This window comes from Maniola hyperantus, chromosome Z (genome assembly GCF_902806685.2).
Source record: "Maniola hyperantus chromosome Z, iAphHyp1.2, whole genome shotgun sequence".
NCBI lineage: Eukaryota > Metazoa > Arthropoda > Insecta > Lepidoptera > Nymphalidae > Maniola > Maniola hyperantus.
The window spans coordinates 13,508,001-13,525,134 of NC_048564.1; the positions used below are offsets into that span (position 1 = coordinate 13,508,001).

Consider the following 17,134-nt stretch of genomic DNA (forward strand, 5'->3'; position numbering starts at 1 on the left):
CAAGCACCGTCACGCCTACACGGCAGTCGATGGAAGCTACCCGGTAGGTATAGGGACAACCCTCCACCTCCCATGGCCCCACCAACCTCTCGGTTATATGGGCCGAATCGCGGGAGGGCGCCCGTTCGGTACTTGCTCTTGGCATTTTCCCGGGGCGCCTTCTTGACTCCCTACAAATTATTTTGTCTCTTCCTTGTCCCTTATGCTCACTCTCCCCCCTTGGGGGCTAGACGTCACTAATACAGCTGTGATCTCCGATGCTGCTCCTCCGTGGTGCCGACCTGGCACCTGTACGCTCCGAGCTGCTTCGCCTCTTATGCCAATGGTGCGCGAATTCCCGTAGCCGGTTGTAGTTCCCCGCCGATGAGACGAGGTCCGTGTAGAAGACCGGCCCCGCTTCCCCGCGTACGATCCCATCCAACATCGTCACTCGCAAGTCCTCATATAGGGGACACTCCCACAGCACATGGTGCCTATCCTCGTCGCCAAAGCCGCACTCGCACGCCGGGCTCTCGCACAACGTCATCCTATGCAGGCGCGCCCGGAAACAGCCGTGTCCGATGAGGATCTGTGAGGTCTCGTAGTCCGGCGCGACCCAGGTGGCCCCGAGCCTGCCGGATACGTCTGGGAAAAAGCGTCGCAATTCGTCACCCCAAATCTCCGCAGACCACCGCTCCTGCCACATCGCAATCACATCCGACCCGATATCCCGCTTGCGTCTGCTCAACTCCTTCTTGGGCACGGACTGGCGCAGGTACATACCAGGACATACCCGGTAGGTATACTCCTAATCGGTTTCTACACAACATCTTACTGGGAACTTTCAATCGCTTGGCGTTACGTCTGTAGCGGTAGGGTGGTAACTAGCCGCCGCCGAAGCCTCAAATCGAACCGGGACCTCCAACTTCTAACACAACAGTGCACGCACTGCGCCACGGAGGTAATTAACGTCATAGTAATTCTATGTCACAATAATAATGTTTTTAACCGACTTTAAAAAAAGGAGGAGGTTCTCAATTCGTCGGAATCTTTTTTTTTTTTTTTTTTTGCATCGGGCACAACACAGATTCAGATTCAGATTCAGATTTATTTATTTGCTTTCATGTACTTTCTCACAAAACTTTCTCTGTGCCATTTGAAAGTATTTTGATAGGAATGTCTTTGAAAATCCCTTAAGTCTCCCGAGTTTATATTTGCTACAGCGATATTTTGAAAATGTATTATTTCAGCCATCTTTTTTTTTTTTTTTAAACATATTTTCTGTAATAAAATGTTTTGCAATACTTATAATAATAATTATTATTTATCAATATCAAAATAACCAGCTAGGGTTCCGCCAAAAAAATATGATCAATTAGGGTTCCATGGCTAAATAAAATTGGGAACCGCTGTCCTACGGTATTTAATACAGTTTGAGTTTGTTACAAAGCTGAACTTTCTAGCACATTTCTAGAATTTTTAAATAGAATGTCGATTAAACTCTCTTATAAAAAGCTTGCTGAAGCTTTCGTGTGATCCGAAAGTTACATACACTACTTGGACTTGAACGCTTTTTATTTCCGTATAAACGAAGGTAGGTACGCTGAATATTAGTTTTTAGGGTTCCGTACCTCAAAAGGAAAAACGGAACCCTTATAGGATCACTTTGTTGTCTGTCTGTCTGTCTGTCTGTCACGAAACCTATAGGGTACTTCCCGTTTACCTAGAATCATGAAATTTGGCAGGAAGGTAGGTAGGTTTTATAACAGACGAGGGCAAAAATCTGAAACCGTGAATTTGTGGTTACATCACAAGAAAAAAACTAAAATATGTTCATGAACAAATATTGTTATTTTCAACTTTCAAAGTAAGATTACTATACCAAGTGGGGTGTCATATGAAAGGGCTTTAGTTGTACACTCTAAAACAGTTTTTAGGGTTCCGTACCTCAAAAAGAAAAGAGTAAATCCAAAAATCAGAAAACTTTCAATTTGTGGTTACATCAGAAAAAAAAGTGATAATGAACAAGTAATTAGTATTTTCAATTTCCAAAGTAAGATAACTATACCGATTGGGGTATCATATGAAAGGGCTTTACCTGTATATTCTAAAAAAATTTACAAAAAAAATAAAAACCGACTTCGATACACAAACACCGAATATATTATGTATACAAGAGTTAATATAGTTCCATAATAATACTTTTTGGTGCCGGTGCCAATTAGCTTTAGCTGCGCGAATCGTCTAGACTTCATATTTTTATGAGACTCCACAATGGCACCTCATTGGCACCGACCCCAAAAAATATTATTATGGAACTATATTAACTCTTGTATACATAATATATTCGGTAATAAATTAAATTATTTTTCAATTTTTAGTGTTTGTGTATCGAAGTCGGTTTTTATTTTTTTTGTAAAAAAAAATTATTTCACAACTTTTAGTGGCCCCATGGAGTTATGCTATGACTGGTTAAAAATCTACTGTTTACTAAGCTATTACACTGATCGCGAGCAATTTACTCTTATCCGTTGAGGAGTTCCAGTATCTATCTTCGAAGACGTTCATCAGATCTTCACCAAATTTAAATGGGACCAACTTTGAAGTATACCCTTTCAAACAAAAAAAGAATTTTCAAAATCGGTCCAGGCGTCATCGAGTAATCGGGGAACATACATAAAAAAAAAAAAAAGATTCCGAAGAATTGAAAACCTCTTCCTTTTTTTGAAGTCGGTTAAAAATAGATTTTTATTTATTTTTATGCATAATAGTTTTTGATTAATTATGCAAAATGGGGAAAAAACACCCAAATACGAAACCCTCGGTGCGCGAGTCTGACTCGTTCTTTGTCAAGAATATAAAGTTATTTTAATAATCGTCATAACAGGGTTAAGGCTTTCACCAGAGAGTGGCGAACTCTCTATTATTATGAAGGGCAAACACAAAGTTGTCTCATAAAGTGGCCTCATTACCCTCATCAGTATATGTTTCTGTTTCTACTTTGTCACTCGAGTCTAGGCAGGTACCACACCGCATCGTTAAAAGTTCCATGGGATTAACAACAAACCGTGCCTATAATATGATGACTGATGAGCTATAGGCTTCTTTAGACAATAAAGAAGGCTGTGGATGAGAAAAAAAAACCGGCCTTGTGCGAGTCAGGCACGCGCAATGAGGGTTGCGTACTACAGTCGTATTTTTTCGACATTTTGCACGATAATACAAAAACTATGATGCATAAAAATAAATAAAAATCTGTTTTAGAATGGTACGGTGAAGAACTTTCATATGATACCCCACTTGATATAGTCACTCACTTCGAAAGTTGTAAATACTAATTATTAGTTCATGACCACAAGTTATTTTTTTTGTGTGATCTAACCCTAAATTCACGGTTTTCAGATTTTTCCCCAAATGTCAGCTATAAGATCTACCTATCTGCCAAATTTCATGATTCTAGGTCAACGAGAAGTTCCCTGTAGGTTTCTTGACAGACAGACAGACAGACAGACAGACATAAAAGTGATCCTATAAGGGTTCCGTTTTTCCTTTTGAGGTACGGAACCCTAAAAGTACTGCTGTAAATACAAATTTTATGGGAAGGAAGGAAGGGTGAAGGAAAACATAGTGAGGAAACCTGCATGCCTGAGAGTTCTCCATACTGTTCTCAAAGGTAGTAGACTATGCAGCGTAGTAGACTATGTACAAAACCCTTCTCACTCTGAGAGGAGACTGTGCTCTGTAGTGGGCCGGCGAGGGTTGATCATGATGATGAAACAGTCTTCAGAATCGTACACTATAATAGGTATTAGGTTAGGGAGGAAAGTGTCCCTCGCAAGGTCCCTCATTAAAATTTTAACTGGATTTCGTAAATAAACAGTGTTATTCGCACATTTCGGGGGCCTTTTGTTATAGTAGGTTACGTTACGAATTTAGAATGTCCCAATTTGTGCGACATTATTGTTACAAGTAGGTTACAAGACGTTATTGTAACACCTATGTGAAACACTCATAGTGTCTATAGTACCACATAATATCCCAGTGCTAGTACCAACCCTTGTTTTAATATTTAGGTAAGTATAGAAATATTGAGTATACTTCACAATCAGTCAAATGCGAGTCAGAATTGCACACGCAGGGTTCCGTATACCAACGTACAAAAAACAACACTTTTAATTTTTTTTTTTAAATTTTAATGCTGCCATTTTGAAATACATTTTTTGTCGTCGCCGCTATTAGCAATAAAAATATATATTCTGCGAAAATTTCAACTCTCTACCTATTAGGTACCTACAGTTCATGAGATAGATACAGCCCACTGACAGACGGACAGCGGAGGCATAGTAATAGGGCCCCGTCGGACCCTTCGGGTACGGAATCCTAAAAAGGGCCTCCAATCCACACCTCCAAGCAGAGGGGTCGTACTTTTATTACAAGCAAAAACAGTATGGACTAAGAGCCAGCACGTGTCAGACCTTTGTTACTTTATAAAAGCTGAGAGTTTGCAAATATTAATAGTGCACTATTCGTTATATAGCTAGCAGACAGACAGACACACCTTCGCATTTATAATATTAGTATGGATAGTATGGATAAGACTTTATCCTTGACGTAACATTTTTACACTTTTTTACCTGTTATATCCCAAAGCCACTGTGATCAAAACTTCATAGTCGCTGATCGTTCCTCTCAGTGTTGGGATACGCAGATAAACTTTCAGCTTTTAGAAAATAACGAAGGTCTGGCACGCGCTGGCTCTCTCTCTAGTCATTTTGCCGTAATTAAAAGACGTATTTTTGGCACAGTCGGGGTGCTGGTGACAGATTAAATAACGGGCTTTATCGGCTACTGAAATAATTTACCTTGATAGGTGGTTTATGTACTATTAAGCCAATCACTATATTATGTAATTTACACATAATATATTTAATTCACATATATATATTTTTTTTCTATTTTTAATATGTAAAACACAAATAATGTTTTACAGTTGACCGTTATAGACTTTGAAATCATCTAAGCTAACTCTGTACCTTTCATCCAAATCAGTTAAACTGTTGGGCCATGAAAAGTAAGCAAACAGACAGACAGATAGACAGACACACTTTCGCATTTATAATATTAGTATGGATGGAAATCACTCACCCATCTCTATCCCGACTAATATTATAAAGGCGAAAATTTGTATATGTGTGTGTGTGTGTGTGTATGTTTGTTACTCCTTCACGCAAAAACTACTGGACGGATTTGGCTGAAATTTGGAATGGAGATAGACTATACCCTGGATTAGCACATAGGCTACTTTTTATCCCGGAAAATTAACGAGTTCCCACGGGATTTTGGAAAAATTAAACCCACGCGGACAAAGTCGCAGGCATCAGCTAGTTCAAAAATATAATTAAAACTTTGCTCTCAACCAAAAATTAAAAGAATTGTATGTAAGTAACAGATATATAAATTACTAGCTTCTGCCCGCGGCTTCGCCCGCGTGGCCAACAGGAAACAAATGGCATTTTTTTTTTCAGAAACAAACATTATAACATCAGGACAAGCACAAAACCGAACAGCACCGAATAACACGTATAACCTTCCAACACCCATTTCATCCCTTTAGGCGGGGATTTTCCCATAGTAGTTTCTTAGCTGCACTAATGTCAAGAAAAAACTTACTTACCAAATTTCAAGTTAATAATATCAATAATTAAAACTTTTCCATACAAACTTTCATCCCCTATTTTACCACCCTTATGGGCGAATTTTCCAAAAATCCTGAAACACGTATTTCTTCATTTGTGACCGAGAACCCAAATACCAATTTTCATGCAAATAACTTGAAAAATGACGGACTTTCATACAAACTTCCATCCCCCATTTAACCCACTTAGGGGTGGAATTTCGAAAAATCCTTTCTTAGTGGATACCTACTCTTTACAAAGAATAGACCCTCCAAATTTCATGTCTTTAGGACCAGCGGTTTAGGCTGTGCGTTGATATCTATGTCAGTCAGTCAGTCAGGACTTTGAATTTTATATATATAGATAAAACTTAAAGCTAGCCTTATCTAATTACTATATAAATCATGACCGCGTGGAATGGTGCCAAGAATACTGGCTGCATTTCCGCGCTGGACAGCCAGGCTGATCCGTTGCGCAAAAAATGAGCCAGCCCTTCTGTCACCAGAATTGAAGAATTGTTGTGTAGATCGCTTAGGTAACACAAAGTAAACACGAAGAACAAAGCCAGCCGCAACAAAGAAGGAAAAGAAAGTTCGAAGGAATCGTTTGTAATTAGCGAAATTCATTCTTATTTAAATCTCAATCTGGAATGTCAATCTCGCCGCTCGCACTCGAAAGTTACTTTCATCTATCTAAATATATAAAAAGAAAAGGTGACTGACTGACTGACTGATCTATCAACGCACAGCTCGAACTACTGGACGGATCGGGCTGAAACTTGGCATGCAGAAAGCTATTATGACGTCACGAGGCATCCGCTAGAAAGGATTTTTGAAAATTCAACCCCTAAGGGGGTGAAATAGGGGTTTGAAATTTGTGAAATCCACGCGGACAAAGTCGCGAGCATAAGCTAGTTCAGCAATATACAGGGTGTAACCAGAACGCTGGTAAAAACTTAGCATTATTGTAATACAACCTAAACACAATCCAATACCAATAACCATTTGTCTCATTTTGTAGCTTTAGTGATTTAGTATTTTTCAAACCCTCAATGTATAGCGCGCAAAACTCAGGGCAATGCCCCACCTACGACACGGAATTGACTCTGAATGGCCTACTTAAGCAACGTTCGTTGACCTCTAGCGTCAGTCTGATGTTTTATTAGCAATATATTATCGTAAACTTTTACAAAGTATAGGATTTTTATATTTTTTTTCGCGTTTTTTTTTGTCATGGTCAAGCATCAAGGTTTGTTACAAGTTTCATAACTGTTGTCAATTTTTCTAGTCTTTTCTAACTTATCTGTCCGTAGAAACGAACGGCGTCTAACGGATTACGATTGACAGGAGTGTGGACAACGACATTCGTTGGAACATGTTAACTTATTACTATGAAGCGCCGCATCTAGTGAAACATTTATATCGCTGCTTTTATCAAACAAAAACTCTGAATGCTTACAAAAAACTTGCAACGAATTTTATTTTTGAGGGTGGAAAGATATTATTATTGAAAACTTTTATTGGATTTATTAAATTATTATCTCGCTTACAAAATATATTGAAACTTTACTCAATCGTGTTTGTAGCCAAATACTTGCGTCGTATTGATGAAACCGGTCAAGTATGAGTCGGACTTGTACACGAAAGGTTCCGTACTATCGGACAAGATATAACACGTCATATTGTGATTTTAATTTTTTTTTTATTTGCATGGCGGTAATTTTTATTTAAATTCGCTGTCTTGGTTTAGGGTGCCGTATTTATTATTTGTTGTTATAGTGGCAATAGCAATACACACTTAAAGAAAATTTCAACTGTCTACCTGTTACGGTTTATGAGATACAGCACGCTGACAGACAGACGAATAAACAGCTTGAAAATTAGGCTATACTCGTAAAACGACAAACTGACGTGAGCCATCCAAGGCAGCGAAAAAGTGTGCGTTGCAATAAATTTTAAATATAATTTAAAATGAACTAGATGATGCCCGCGACTTTGTCCGCGTCGATTTAGGTTTTTTAAAACTCCGGGGGAACTCTTTATTTTCCTGGATCAAAAGTAGCCAATATCTGTCCACGGGATGTAAGCTAAGTCTGTACCAAATTTCATCAAAATCGGTTAAACTGTTGGGCCGTGAAAAACAAAAAAGGACAGACAGACACACTTTCGCATTTATAATATTATAGTAAGTATGGATGGTAGTTACAGCTATGGCTCGACCCTAGTGCTACGTAGTTAACAGGAGATCGATTCAAAGTCAAGCCTCCAGTTGTCGCACTCTAGTTCTCTCTGTTCTCACTAATATATATAAGATATACATAGAGATAGTGTAGATTAAGAGGGATTGAGTGAAAATACTTAATTTTGTCCCAACATTAACATGCGGCGTGATCTTTCGCTAAAAGTGAAATATTTCGCCTGAGCTCTGTAAATTCGAGAGCAGAGGCTCGCGATTCTCCATCTCTAAATGTCAAAGTGCCGAACTGTGAATTTAACGATCTCAATCCACATTTCTAAGCTAATTATTTAGAAGTTGAACTTTAACATCGGAACTCATAGTCAAGATTCCTTCCTTCCTTCCTTTAGAGGTCGATTCAGACGACATGTGTAATACACAACCTTAATGCATTGCATAAAAGTTTAATATGACACCATGACACATATCGTTTGAATCGTCCTCTAAAAAGTCTCTACCTTGACTATGAATTTCAGTGTTAAAAGTAATAGCTGTGTTCTGTGCAGACTATCTTGAGTCTAATCTGTAATCTTATTGATGTAATGTATTTTTATTTTGTCACATATGTTTGTAAATGTTGTATTAACTTATAATTGGCGACTACATTTAGTAGTTATATTTTCAGAATTTTTTTTTTTAAATAAATTAGTGTAAGTAGCCGTAAGTGAATCTAATAAATAAAATAAAATAAAATTAGTTCTTTAAACAGAAAGCGGAGTGGACAGACTTTACCATTGTAACTGAGGTTGATTTATATTTGGTACCAGCGAGTTGCGACCCGCCCCAGCTTCGCACGGGCAGCTTATAACAATTTCCGTAGCGATTTTTTTGAAAATAAAATATAGCCTATGTCACTCAGGAATAATGTAGCTTTCTACTGATATGGAATACTCAGTTTTTAATTGATTATAATAGTAATTAATTATTAATATTGATACTAAAAATTAACTAACCAGTTTCAGTTATATAGTCTGTGGTTTAGGCTAAACCAACAATCATGGTGTACACGCAACGAGAGATCGCAATCCAGATATACTCTGGCATTGGTTAAGCTTCATTAAATATTGCCAAAAGCATTATTAGTCTAATGGTTAAAACGTTAACCTCCTATCCGAGGGTCCAGGGTTCAATCTTTTCACTTCTTACTTTTCGGTGCTATGTGCGTTTTAATCAAAGGCACAATTTGAAAAATGACGGACTTTCATGCAAACTTCCATTCCCAAAGGGTGGAATTTTTAAGAATTCTGACACATATTTTTATTTTATTATTTTAACCAAAAGTCCCAATACCAACTTTCTTAGATATAACTTAAAATTTATGGACTTTCAGACAAACTTTCATTCCCTATTTAACTATCCTAGCAAAGATAAACAGGCTACTTTATCTTCTGGAAAATCACAGAGTTCCCACGGGATTTAAAAAAAACTTAAATTTACACCGAAGCAGTCGCGGATGTCATTATGTACTTTGCTACGATACATTAGGTAGTTCAATTAACCTAATGGTAGATCAATTCGTACGTAGCATTGCTACGCAGAATTCAGGTTTTCAAATACTAGCCACGTTCGTATGTATCATAAAATCTGGTTCTTAGATAATTCCATTAATACAACCTACTTGACAGGTCGAGATGGCAATCGGGGTGGGGACGCCCCGCACACCCGCACAACCCCCGAGCTAACCCGGTGCGGGCGAGCGCGAGTGACGTGCGGGTGTTAGCCCGTCCCCCGTCTTATACCCCGATTGCCATTTCAACCTGTCGTGAACTATACGGTACTACAGATATTTCTTAATATACCTATTGAGACGAAGAAAGATATTTCATCATCATGATCAACCCATCGCCAGCTCACTACAGAGCACGAGCCTCCTCTCAGAGTGAGAAGGGTTTGCCCATAGTTTACCGCACTGGCCATGTGCGGATTGGTAGACTTCACACACCTTTGAGAACATTATGGAGAACTCTCAGGCATGCAGGTTTCCTCACGATGTTTTCCTTCGCCGTTAAAGCAAGTGATATTTTATAACTCCGAAAAGTTAGAGGTGCGTACCCGGGATCGAACTCCCGATCTCCAATCGGAAGGCGGATATCCTAACTAGGCAGGCCATCACAGCTTTTAGGATTGCTATAGGAGCATACTAAAAAGAACAAAATAGACCTAATTGTAAGTTACGTGCTTACGTGGGCAGAAACAGGAACGGTATTCAACTTGACGGAATTAGAACCTAATCGGGCGAAATGCATTTTCGACGTACCGAACGTTAACGTTTGTTTCGCTTCACATATATACCAGTAATGGGGCTCCATTATCCCCGGGAGCCGCTGCGCTGCTGGCCACAGCTAAATGGCCGTACAATTTATCTCTAGAGGCGACTGCAATTTTTTTTACTTAGGGCTTTATTTTCCGAATGAAGCCGAAAGGAAGGGTTACGATTTTAGCAGTCTATGTAAATAGCTTTGATAGCCTAGTGGTTAGAACGTCCGCCTTCTAATCGGAGGTCGGAGGTTCGATCCCGGGCACGCACTTCTATCTTTTCGAAGTTATGTGCGTTTTAATTTAAATATCACTTGCTTTAACGGTGAAGGAAAACATCGTGAGGAAACCGGCATGGCTGAGAGTTCTCCATAATGTTCTCAAAGGTGTGTGATGTCTGCCAATCCACACATGGCCAGCGTGGTAGACTATGACCAAAAACCTTTCTCACTCTGAGAGGAGACCCGTGCTCTGTAGTGAGCCGGCGATGGGTTGATCATGATGATGATACCTACTGTGACTAAGAAAGCTAGGTTTGCTAGGAGCATACTAAAAAGAAGAAAATAGACCTAATAACCCACAAACAAACATACTTTTGCATTTATAATAAGGGTACTGGTAACATGCTTTCAGTAATAAAATAATATTATCTAGCCACTAAAATGAGCAAAAGAGAGATTACAAATTCACAATTTGTTCCAGCCGTGAATCGAACTCAGGCTTTTGTAAGCCTTTGAGCTAGAGAGGTCGTCGTTTTCACACAGAATCAAAGACGCTTTATGAAGCTTGTTGTATGTTCTGATTCCGTTTCACATTAGGGATTCCGACGCGCACTCGTTTCTCGACAGAGGACATTCAAAGGAACAAAAATAATAATATATTTATGCGGGAACCTCCAAACAACATTTTATGTTAGCTTTGTGACGTTTTTCGCAAACATTTGGCTTTGAGTGCTTAGGTGTTGTATTTACAAAAATCCTTTCGTGAAGTCTGCCAATCCACACAAGGCCAGCATGGTACACTATCCGGACGAGACCCGTTCTCAGTAGTGAGCCGGAATAGTTAGGACATTTTCTACACACTCGCCTGTACAACTTACAAAATAATATTTTTCCCACAAGTCAATGATTGATTGTAAATACCTAGATTAGGTAGGTTTTAGCATAAAATCATTTAGTTTATCACAATTGAATATGAACGTTTTCAAGAAATCAAAAAAAAAATAACGGATAGCTATCTGTATTTTGTATGCCAAATTTCAGCCTAATCCGTCCAGTAGTTTGAGCTATCCGTTGATAGATCAGTCAGTCAGTCACTCAGATTTTATTTTAATAATATTTAGATATGTATGTTTGTATGAAGATACCTATTTTATAGAAAGGCCCATCTATCTTAAGGGATGCCTTGGGCAGATTTAGATAAATGGGTTGTCAATTGATTCGTCTTTATGACAAGGGTCTCTAGGGTCTGATTGACGAGCGAGCCGTGAGTTTACAGTTGACACTACGAGGGCTTTAATCGCGGCTCTTCGTCTCACAAAAACGCGGTCTTGCAATCATTCACGAGTGAGCTCGCGCTTCTATCAAGCTCTAGATAGGTCTCCTCACAGAAGAAGAAAGGTTTAGGCTTTAGCCACCTATAACTACTTATAAGCAGTCCACCACGCTGACCACTTAGCTGTAAAGACTACCAATGTAGGTACTTACCTACATGGGCAGTCTTTACTCACCTTTGAGAACATTATGAGGAACTCTCAGACATATCTACATACAAGTTTCCTTACGATGTCTTCCTTCATCAATAAAGCAAATGATATCTAATTGCTTGAAGATAAAAAAACTGGCGAAGTGCGAGTCATTACTACATTCGTATTTTTTCGTCATTTTGCACGATAAATCCAAACCTATTATGCATCACAAATTCACGGTTTTCAGATTTCCCCCTTACGTCTGCTATAAGACCTACCTATCTGCCAAATTTCATGATTCTAGGTCAATGGGAAGTACCCTGTAGATTTCTTGACAAACAGACAGACAACGAAGTGATCCTATAAGAAGTAAGTTCCTTTTCCTTTTGAGATACGGAACCCAAAAGATACTGGTTTTAGGATTTTTAAAAATTCTCCACTCTTTCAGCGATTTTTAAAAATTCCACCCAAGCTGATTCGGGCCGGATCAGCTAGTTGGGCAAGTACATTGTAAAGGCTCGAACAGAAATATTTTGTCATAGTTAGGCAAGGGTATTCGATTAGATTACCTTCTGCTAAAAGTTTAAACAAGGGTTCGCGGAATATTAATCGTTTTTGAATAATTAAATTGGGAGCGAAGTGACAATTTCTTAGACTTTGACGACCTCCCTGGCGCAGTGGTGAGCGCTGTGGTCTTATTAGTGGGAGGTCCCGGGTTCGATTCCTGGCAGGGGTTTGGAATTTTATAATTTCTAAATTTCTGGTCTGGTCTGGTGGGAGGCTTCGCCCGTGGCTAGTTACCACCCTACCGGCAAAGCCGTGCCGCCAAGCGATTAAGCGTTGCCGTGTAGAAAACAAAGGGGTATGGGTTTAATAAAAACTGCCATACCCCTTCCAGGTTAGCCCGCTATCATCTTAGACTGCATCATCACTTACCATCAGGTGAGATTGCAGTCAAGGGCTAACTTGTATCTGATAAAAAAAAAAAAAAAAAACTTTATTATTCTTGTTTTAGAAAGAGAACTAAATAATTATTAAAAAAAGTATATGACCACCAATACACCTGGTACCAATTGGTCTACAATATGTACACCAATTCTCGAAAAAAGGATATATCAAAAAATTATAACTAGTAGTCTCACTCGGAAGATGTAAGTAAACCCACACGCGTTTAGTTCTAAAGATTGCGCGTACTTTATACCGAATACTTATAATTTTTTAAACTTTTTTTCTCTCTGTTGCAGGTCGTTGCGAAACGCCGGCTCGTGTTAGAGACAGGGGCGCAGAGAATGTGCACCAATGTTTAGGAAGGGGCGCAAGGTCCGCTACATCCGCGTGATCCTCAAGGCAGGCGCGTGGAAGCGCGTGCCCATGAAGCTGCTGAAGTGGCGCCGCAGCATGCCGTCCACCAAGCGATACGACCTCGTGCCCGACGACGAGTACGATACCAGGATCCCTTTGCATCCCGACGAGGCCTTTGAGTACGGGATCACTTTTCATGCTAAGGTAAGCTCATCTTGTACTATCGCGGCAATAGGTACCTTCTTGTCAAGGCAGGCGTTTAGAAGTACGTGCCCAATGACACTGCAGAAATGGCACCTCAGCATGCCGTCTACCAAGCGGTACGAACTCGTGTCCAACGACGAGTACGATACCAGGATCCCTTTGCATCCCGACGAGGCCTTTGAGTATGAGGTTACTTTTCATGCTAATATAAGCTCATCTCATACTATTTACTCGTGGTAATTCCTGCTCGTCAAGGCAGGAGCATGAAAAAACAAGTGCCCATAACGCTGCCGAAATGGCGCCTCAGCATGCCCCAGCATACTGATGAGGCCTTCAAATAAGGGATCAGTCATTCATGCTAAGGATCTCAAGGGCGCAGGTCTATTACGGTGCCGCCTACCTTCGATATTTTAACTGGTGTGTTTATCTTTCCATTACTATATTTGCCAGGTTCCTATTATTTTATAAAAACTATGCACAACACGAAGCTCTACCCATGAACAAAATAGAAAAAGAACTTACAAATATTACCATTGTTCTTCTCTATCTCTACATAGTATAAAATAAAGTCGCTTCCCGCTGTCTGTATGTATGAACGCGTAGATCTTTTAAACTACGCAACGGATTTTAATGCGGTTTTCACCTATAGATAGAGCAATTTAAGGGGAAGGTTTATAGGTATAGTTTAATTCTCATAAAATTAGAGATTTTTTTCCGACCTAATTCACATAATTTCAATTTGTTGAAATAATGTGAATTAGGTCGGAAAAAAATCCTCTAATTTGAGAGTTTCCGAGGCATGCGCTGCCTTAATGGTCAAAGTTACACGAAAACAATGTATGGTGAAATTGTTTCTCTTAAAAAGTTCTACAAAAAGACTGCAATAGCATACATGTATCTTTTAAGGCTGGCTCACAATAATCGATTTTATGCTTTTCAAATGTGATCTGTAACAAAGCCTTACTTTCGAAGGTGTTTTTACTGACATATCTACTATTAATTCTTATCAAAATAAAATTGTTGATCATCTGAAACATTCAATGATGACCCAAATTGCCCTTTATATAATCCAATTTAGAATGATATCTTAGATATATAGATAATGATATATAGATCCTAGGAGGATGAAAAGCTAGCAGACCAGACAGACAGTCACACTGTCGCATTTATAATATTAGTATTAAAGTATGGATTATTAATCCCTCCTCACTGACACCACATTAGTATCTACATTGCACCCATGCGAAGCCGGGCGGGTCGCTAGTGTATATTAAGTTAAAAAACTCCGAACTGGTTTGGTTCTTGAAGCTTTTCGAACTATTTAAACATGGACACTGGGACTCGTTTCATGTGATATTAAAACAAGGCCAACTGCTTTTTAAGTCACTGCACGTTACATGTGGTGGCGAGTATAACGAGAATTGAAATAATTTTGGTTGCAGTCTAATATAGAATTACAATGGGTTTTTTAAGGGTTAACTGTTAGGTACCTAGCGACAATAGAGTGATGGCACTCTCGGTTTGATCCTGAATCGACGATTTATATTAAACTAGATGATGCCCGCGACTTTGTCCGCGTGGATTTAGATTTTTAAAATCCCGTGGGAACTCTTTGATTTTCCGGGATAAAATGTAGCCCTTCCTTTCCCTAGATGCAAGCTATCGCTATACCATATTTCGTCAAAATCAGTTGACCGGATGGGTCGTGAAAGGCTAGCAGATAGACAGACAGATAGACAGACTCACGTCTAGACGATTCGCGCAGCTAAAGCTAATTGGCACCGGCACCAAAAATATTATGGAACTATATTAACTCTTGTATACATAATAAATTAAATTGAAGTAATGTGAATTAGGTCAAAAAAGAATCTACTCATTTGAGAGTTTCCGAGGCAATGACACCTCAATGACACCACATTAGTATCTACGTTGCACCCATGCGAAGCCGGGGCGAGTCGCTAGTTTAGTATAAAACAGTGATCAAGGTCTGACGTTGTAGTAGGCAGTGGTGGTGGGATACGTTTCACATGTCGACTGTGATTTGAATTTTTAATTTACCTTTGTTAGGCTAGACAATGAAGAAATTAATATCAATCGATATCTGGCTTAATTTAATATCTAAAACAATAAAACCGGTCGAGTGCGAGTTTGACGCTTACACGAAGGGTTCCGTACCATCGATATACTTACAAGATATACCTAACACACTACTTACTCAGTGTAGAACACTGCAAGTCAATGATGGACAGCGCAATCTATGCGATTTATTAAACTATTTTTCACTTTTTTTTGCGACACTAAGTCACCACAAATTCATGGTTTTTGGATTTTATCCTCTACTTGTACTATAAGACCAACTTACGTCTGCCAAATTTCATGATTCTAGGTCAACAGGAAGTACGCTAAGTATAGGTTTTATTGCCAGACAGAACAGACAGACAGACATCGAAGTGATCATAATATAAAGGTGTTTTTTTTCCTTTTGAGATACGGAACCCTAAAAATAGATATGTTTGTATGGAGAGTAATTTTCAAAACATCGACAGTGTCAGTGTACACACGTACAGTGCCGCAAGTTAAAATAATGTAATCATGTAAAACTGCTTAAAAAGTTCGCTGTGAACTTTTTTTGTTGTAGCTACAAACTAAGCCTCGTAGGTACAGTTTATAACATTAATTACTGACTTCAATGTTTACAGTTCGTATGGTGCTCACTAGAGCGTGAAGTTTACATTTCAGTGGCCGGTATGCGCGGAAAAGGATCCTAAGTCACAGACGATGTAATTTTCAGAGCCTCTAGTTTCGTTTATAATCCCGCTCTCTAGAAATTAATACATACATTTTGAGAAAGGTCCCGCCATATTTGCTGTTCCCGCTGATCGCCAACTCGTTTATAGTTTCTAGTTCTACTCGTTTCTCGTTCGTCGTCGGCGGCCGGACCACTGCCTCTGGCTAAACCGTACTGAAATTATTTTCTTTCTAAAAATGTATGCATTATAAATTACAAACAAATAGTAGAGGTAAAATCCATCTTACGCGCCGCATATCAGTACCCATAAATGCAAAAGTGTGTTTGTTTGTTGGTTTTATGGTTTGTTGGTTTGTCCTTCAATCTTTTAAATGGGTATAGATTGTGACCTGGAGAGTGACATAGGTTACTTTTATCCCGGAAAATCAAAGCGTTCCCACGAGGACGAAGTCGCGGGCATCAGCTAGTAACCTATGTTATCTAAAAAAGTAATACAAGGGTTTCATGAGTTTCAATATAAAGAAATTACATTCTCGGTGCTCAATTTCGGCCATAAAAGGACTGGGATGAGAATTGAGATGGCTCGTTATAAAGGTGGGGAAAATAAATTCATATATTCGGGACTGTTTCTGAACGGCTTTCTTATAAAGGTCTCTATCCACTTTATAGCAGTACTCGTCGTGAAAACAAACACCAAAATAACTTACACTGGGAGTTCATAGTCAAGATAGAAGCTTCTTTAGAGGACGATTCAAACGACATGTATCACATTCAACCTTTATGCAATACTAGCTGATGCCCGCGACTTTCGTACGCGTGGATTTAGGTTTTTCAAAATTCCGTGGGAATTCTTTGATTTTCTGGGATAAAAAGTAGCCTATGTCAGTCTCCAGGTCTTTATCTATACCGATGCAAAAAATTACGTCGATCCGTTGCTCCGTTGCATTGTGATTGAAGGACAAACCAACAAACCAATTAATTAACAAATAACCACACTTTCGCATTTAGATTATCTGTAGTAATATGGGTAGTAATACTATACCCATG

The 17,134-nt window shown here is 39.1% G+C and overlaps 1 protein-coding gene across 1 annotated transcript in view; it reads left to right on the top strand.

Annotated features, from left to right (window-relative positions):
• Window positions 1-17,134, top strand: part of LOC117995429 (carboxyl-terminal PDZ ligand of neuronal nitric oxide synthase protein) — a 160,746-nt gene that overhangs the window by 38,247 nt on the left and 105,365 nt on the right. The window contains exon 2 of the mRNA XM_069508657.1: window positions 13,077-13,338. Within this exon, the coding sequence (XP_069364758.1) occupies window positions 13,132-13,338 (207 nt within the window). The 5' untranslated portion in view covers window positions 13,077-13,131. The remainder of the gene's footprint in view (window positions 1-13,076; window positions 13,339-17,134) is intronic.